At 40.4% G+C, this 6,111-nt stretch overlaps 1 protein-coding gene across 4 annotated transcripts; it reads left to right on the top strand.

Moving 5' to 3' along the window:
- On the top strand, nt 1–6,111 carry LOC100710211 (LIM/homeobox protein Lhx8). Of its 4 annotated transcripts, none has more exons than XM_003440007.5 (9): nt 1–208; nt 865–942; nt 1,599–1,724; nt 1,925–2,046; nt 2,691–2,911; nt 3,064–3,167; nt 3,940–4,035; nt 4,539–4,728; nt 5,623–6,111. In XM_003440007.5, the coding sequence occupies exons 1-9, from the start codon at nt 128–130 to the stop codon at nt 5,697–5,699; spliced, it is 1,095 nt and encodes a 364-aa protein (XP_003440055.2). In that variant the 5' UTR covers nt 1–127; the 3' UTR covers nt 5,700–6,111. The 4 variants fall into 4 exon arrangements, with proteins under 4 accessions (XP_003440055.2, XP_019207557.1, XP_019207558.1 ...); XM_019352013.2 differs by having other exon boundaries at nt 85–704; XM_019352014.2 differs by having other exon boundaries at nt 115–208; nt 777–942.

The raw sequence follows: 6,111 nt of genomic DNA, 5'->3' as shown, positions 1-6,111 counted from the left end.
CGCCCTCTGGAAACAGCTCGGGACAGACTGACTGACACAAGCGCAGGAATCCTGGAGGAGAAGGAAAGGATAGCGGTTAGATTTTTTTATTTTTTATTTTCTTCGCTTTGAAAGGCTGGACGCAGACATGCGCTGGAAAAGTGAGGTAAAAGTAGAGTGTCGCATTGGTAAGGAGAATGAAAACGGATCTCTGGTGTCCAACGACGAGGTGAGTGAAGGGCGGGCGTGTAGCTTGTACACTCGCGATCAGCAGGTTGAGCCGTGAGTCAGTATCAGAGATTAAATATTAGTCGAAATTGCTTTGCCAATTAAATCAGAGTGGGCTTCGGTCTGTCATTAAAGCCGGCCTTCCACACGCTGCGGCTCAGTATTTTTACAATTTGAAGAAATGTCAAAGAAAATTAGCCCTCCCTGAATTCTGCAATTAAAACTCAAGTAGTTAATGAGACCTCTTCACCTTTTGGTTGCCCGGGTAGACGTTTGTGGCGAACTTAGCCTTTTTAATTGCTGTTATTAAATAAATCAATCCCCCTTTTCCTTCAGACCTCGCGCTGCTTTTCTGATTGACGCGTGAAATTGGCGTGTTGGTTGGTTTAACCGCAGCTCGCGCACGCGCGCCCGCGAGCAGCGGCTGAATCACAAATTCAGAGCTCAAGAACATAATGGACACGGGATGAGTATTAGTTCAAGTGTTGTCTGTTTTTGTAAGTAATGACTATCCTTCTCTTTTTTAAATGTCATTTTGGTTTAATCGCCGGCGTTGTCATGGTGAAAAGTGAAAGGCATGATATTTATGGGAAGGAGCAGGGGGCATTTAAGGCAGCTGCGACAGTCTGACAAACCAGCATCCTCTTCTCGCCGTAGCTTCTCGTCATGTGTGAAGATTGCAAAGGAGACGAAGAGCTGCTGGGCAAATGCACTGAAGACAGGAGAGACATAATGGTAGGCGGAAGGGAAACGGTGCAGCCAGAATTTGGTTTATTCTCAAAAACAAGCACGTTTTTTTTTTAAAGTTGTTTTATTTATTATATTTTGGTTTTTTGTGTCTGTGGACAGACAAAATGACAACTTTTAGTGAAAGATGACATGTATTTCTCATGGATTTGTCACTAATTGGCATCTAAAAGGAATAAAAACGCAAGACACTTTATTCTTTATTCAGACTTTTCTATCTTTTTGACTTTTTCTTTTTGGATTTGGACTTTAAAGCTTTTTGTGCTCGCGTTGGTCAAACTGTGACCCTTATGGCTTTACCTTTTTTATTCTGTAGTGTGATTTAGCTATTTTGAGCTTCTTAGCTTTGCTTTCAGTGTTTTTCTTTATGTTTTTTTCCTTTTACTTTAATTGCCAACTCAGCAGCTGCCCAGGAGACAAGGATAGGTGTGACTGGACCGAGATTTAACAGTTAAAACAAATAAATACATAAATTCGGGAAAAATGGTAAATTTTTAAGAGACAGTTTCTTGTGGTTGTTTTTCAGTCTATCAATCACGTTGCTTATTGGTGGTGACAGTGCGTACCAGCTCATGCTGTACTGCAGGTTAGGAGTGGATGCGTTCCTGTGCGTAATTTTCTAACCGCAGGTCTGATCTCCTCAGGGCGCACCGGTGGAAGTTTTGGATGAAGAAGCGTCGTCCCTGCAGGCGATGTCCTCTGCGCCTCTGCTGGGCAGAACTGTGTGTGCGAGCTGCAACGAGGAAATAGTTGATAAATATCTATTAAAGGTAAATCCTGTCATTTTGTATTTTTATGTTATTTTATTTATGTATTTATTTTGCATGCATTGTTTTTCCTGCGTATTTAACACTGGCAGACGTTTTCTTTCTCCCCGCTCCTGTTTGGCTCTAAACTGCTTTTCTTTCCCCCCCCTTTCTTCTTTAATTCACCGAGTGACTTTTGCCAAATCATCATATTTTTGCTTTAGGTTAACGACTTGTGCTGGCATGTGCGCTGTCTCTCCTGCAGCGTGTGTCAGACTTCACTTGGCAGCCACACAAGTTGCTACATCAAAGAAAAAGAGGTTTTCTGCAAACTGGATTACTTTCGGTGAGTGTATCGCCCTGCTAAAGATGCTTATCAGCGCAGATTAAACGATAACATAAGTTTGGGTCTGTTTTCGTTAAAGGAAATACCCATGAAATCCGATCTGTAAAAAAAAAAAAAAAATACTACAAGTAATGCATTTGAGAAATTAGATATATCAAACACTGAGTCCTGTTTTATTAAGCTTTTATTACCGTACTTTCATTGTAACAATAATAATAATATACAATGCAGTCGGACCTGAGATTTGTTTCTGATTTTATTCAAATATCATGTATATCAAATTAATAAATGACCAATAAATGCATTATTATTTCTTACATTAATTTCTGTGAGACGACGAACTTCATAGTGACATAAATAAAAATAAATAAAACGACTTAGAGGATTTTTTTCCCCGTAAGTTTGGATAATTGGAGCAAATTGTGTGCCAGGTCCAGGGCGAAGGTCCATCTTTTATTTCATGTACCGGGGCCTATATCGAGGTCAGGTGGGGTTTTTCACCGTTCCTGTTGTTGTTTAGACTAAATTGTGGGATGATTATTTTGTGCAACTACGCGCATAAATAGCAGGAATAATTATAGGAATTTAAACTGTTATTAGCCTTTAAATACCATCAGGCTGTCTCCTTTGACCTTCACCTGCAGGAGATACGGCACTTGGTGCGCGTGCTGCGGACGGAACATCCACTCCACAGACTGGGTCCGCCGGGCGAAGGGCAACGTCTATCATCTGGCCTGCTTCGCCTGCTTCTCCTGCAAGAGGCAGCTGTCCACCGGGGAGGAGTTCGCCCTGGTGGAGGGAAAAGTGCTTTGCAGGGTTCACTACGACTGCATGTTGGACAACCTCAAGCGGGCGGTGGAAAAAGGTGAGGCCGAAGTCTCACCCCACCAAAATGACCGAGAATAATTTGCTCTCTCTCTGTTTTTTAAATATCGGTTTGACATTTATGAATCATCAACGAAGCCCCCAGAAACGGTATTATGTCTCATTTTAACATATTAATATATTTTGCTGCAGGAAACAGCGTTAACATGGAAGGAGCTGTGCCCACCGAACAGGAGATCAACCAGCCCAAACCCTCCAAGAGAGCTCGGACCAGCTTCACTGCTGACCAGCTGCAGGTTCAACTCCTCCTCATCCTCTTCTTCATTCATCACATAAGAATGCACAGAAAAAACAAGCAAAGACAAGTAGATTGTGTTTAGGTAAAAAAAAAAATGAATTAATGTATAAAAAAAAGAAAAAAGAAAACAAACAAACGCTGAATTATTCTATTTCTGGCCCTTAAATTGTTTTTTTTGTAATTCTTTTTCCTTTTTTTTTTTACATAGTACATATACTTTTTTTTTTAATTGAGGAAATTCACTTATATGTGTCAAAAAATAAAAATAAAAACTCAAAGGATTCAAGAGGAAAAAATGCCCTGATATTATTTTCACAGGTGGATAAGATGCGTCATTGTGTCTGACCGTCAGAGATGACATGATACAAGATATTTAATACATTTAGTCCCAATGACACGGAGGACAGAGAAGAAAAAAATTAAGTCAGAAATCTGTTTTTTAAATTGGACCATGTGCAGTTTGTCCTCTCTTAGCAATAATAATATTTATAATGCACATTATTTCAGCAATTCCCATTGTAGTTTTGTTATTGAATTAAAATGTAATAAATAAATCATTTAGACTTGTGCAGAATATCCCCAAATGCTTATATTTTCCACGATTTGATTAGAATGATCTGTCTGTGTGAATTAAACCCTCTTTGGCAGACTTTAAAAGGCAACTCTCAGATCTCCTCACAGTTACTCATGTTCAGATGAATCATGGATTTCCTTCCCACGGGACCACACAGTAAACCTTTGTGTTATTTTGTTACTTTGTGCACATGCAGGTGATGCAGGCTCAGTTTGCTCAGGACAACAACCCAGACGCCCAAACACTGCAGAAACTAGCAGAGCAGACAGGCCTCAGTCGAAGAGTCATTCAGGTCAGTAAAGATCGGTGCATGAAGACAAAGCGGATGATGGATATATCATCTGTTATGACATTTGTTGTTATGGCCAAAGCTGGATTTCATGTATATCAAGTGGTGTGTATAATGTATTGTGTGTAATTACTGCACTATCCAGACGACGTATGTTCCCAAACAAACTCCTAAATGACCAAACAGTTCAACCTGTAAGCTGGAATCTGAGTACAAGTAAAGAAAAAAATGCTGAGATACTTTAAGCAGATTTGAAATGCAGCTTCTAGTTTGACCCTTTTTTAGATAAGACACCTTTAACTGTTCTGACTGTTGCTGACTGTCCAAAAACTACAAGACAGTGACAGAGGTTTTACTCACAGGACAAAAGATGACTCCTTGACTGTAACTCTGTAAAAAAATGATATTTGTTTTGGCTGATGGAGTTCATGAGCTAAAACAGCGACACGCTTCTATTTTGGCCTTCAAATGCAGTCCTGCTAAAGGCGCTTGTCCCGTTAACTCAGGTCTGGTTCCAGAACTGTCGAGCACGCCACAAGAAGCACGTGAGCCCCAACCACACCTCCAGCACCCCCATGACCTCACTGCAGCCCAGCCACCTGTCCCAGCCCACCCCGACCCCTGAGGAGCTCCAATACACCGCCTACGGAGGTCCAGAGGGGTCGATGCTCTCAGCACTACACTCCTTCATAGACAGTGAGCACAAGACTTTTTATACATTTCCATGACTGTAATTAAATTAAATAGATTTTTTTATTCTTTTATTTCTAAACAATATATATTTATTTTATTTTAATTGCCCCCATTGAACATATGCATGCATTTAGGGTAAATGGACAAATATCTTAAATTCCAAACACAATAATTCTGAAATAAAGATGACTTTAAATCCAGGAACTTTAAATATTACAACCAGCATTTTATTCCATCTCCTGCTTCACTTTGACCCAGACAAACAGACAAACAGTAGAAACGACTAGAATAAATCCAGACGAAGAAAGAAAAACTTTATCCTGTTTGATATTTTGTCTCAGTAAAATAACGTGAAAAAAAAATCCCTTTCAAAGTTAGAGGAGTGGTAGATGACGAATGATGAAATGACGCAGGTAATAAAAACTGATGTGGCAGCCACGCTGCACATGATGAGATAGGGAAGTTTTGTCGTCAGATAGCAGATAATCAACCTTATGATGTTTTTTTGTTGTTGTTGCCATTCTTTTTGTGCTTCTTTTGGTGTAGCATTTCACCCTCCCTGTTTGATACTAGGAGGAGACACAAACCCAGCCAGGGAGGGGTGTGTGTGTGTGTGTGGGGGGGCATCTGGAAGGGCATTTGGCATAAAATCTGTGACAAAGCAAACGTGCGTCCGCTGGGATGTCCTCGGAGAAAATCAGGGAGCAGCTGCTCTAAACCTTCTGGAGATGTAATATTTGACCCTGTCAGGAGCGCAACGAGGAAACATCCAATCAAATCACAATGCAAATATATAACTGTGCTGTTGTCTATTGTGACTGTTACATATTTGAATACGATTTGTGGAAAATTGACCTGGATCAATATTCTCACTCTGCTCTCTGTTTGTGCCTGCAGTACACTCGCCTCCATCCTTGTTTCAACCGCTGCTGCCAGCCCACGCCATGACCTCGCTGCCTGTGTCTAACGCCTGAGCTGCCCTCTCTCTCTTACACTCACACACACCTTACCAGTGTTTTTCCATTATTAGCAGCAGTATTCTGCTACGTGTGGTAAATATAATTTAAAGTTTTTGTGAACCATAAAATCTGCCCGTAATATTGTTTGTTAAGCAAATTCTGGATCACTATCATTTACAGCCCTAAATGTACTGATGTATGATGGAAATGGCAACGCTTCGGTGCACGGCACACACGACATTATATATTTATATTTGTTTGTTGTCTGTTTGTTGGTGACAAAGTCTGATTGTGCTACTCTTAGTGAAAGCCACCAGCCCCACAAAAGTCCACTCCACATGAAGATGAACTGAATAGCAGTGTTGCAATTTAATTTATTGTATGTGTCGTCTCTTTTGAGAATAAATGTCTAATTTCACAAACCTGG

Source organism: Oreochromis niloticus, linkage group LG23 (genome assembly GCF_001858045.2).
Source record: "Oreochromis niloticus isolate F11D_XX linkage group LG23, O_niloticus_UMD_NMBU, whole genome shotgun sequence".
In the NCBI taxonomy this organism is placed as follows: Eukaryota; Metazoa; Chordata; class Actinopteri; order Cichliformes; family Cichlidae; genus Oreochromis; species Oreochromis niloticus.
Note: the sequence above shows the minus strand (reverse complement) of the source record. Positions and strands in the feature narration are given on the sequence as shown.

Excerpts from the sequence above, each read along its gene's own strand:
- LOC100710211 (XM_003440007.5), top strand. The coding sequence starts at position 128 with ATGCGCTGGAAAAGTGAGGTAAAAGTAGAGTGTCGCATTGGTAAGGAG. Across the intron at positions 1,725-1,924 it reads TTGATAAATATCTATTAAAG|GTTAACGACTTGTGCTGGCA; the intron begins GTAAATCCTGTC and ends TTTTTGCTTTAG. Across the intron at positions 2,047-2,690 it reads TGCAAACTGGATTACTTTCG|GAGATACGGCACTTGGTGCG; the intron begins GTGAGTGTATCG and ends CTTCACCTGCAG.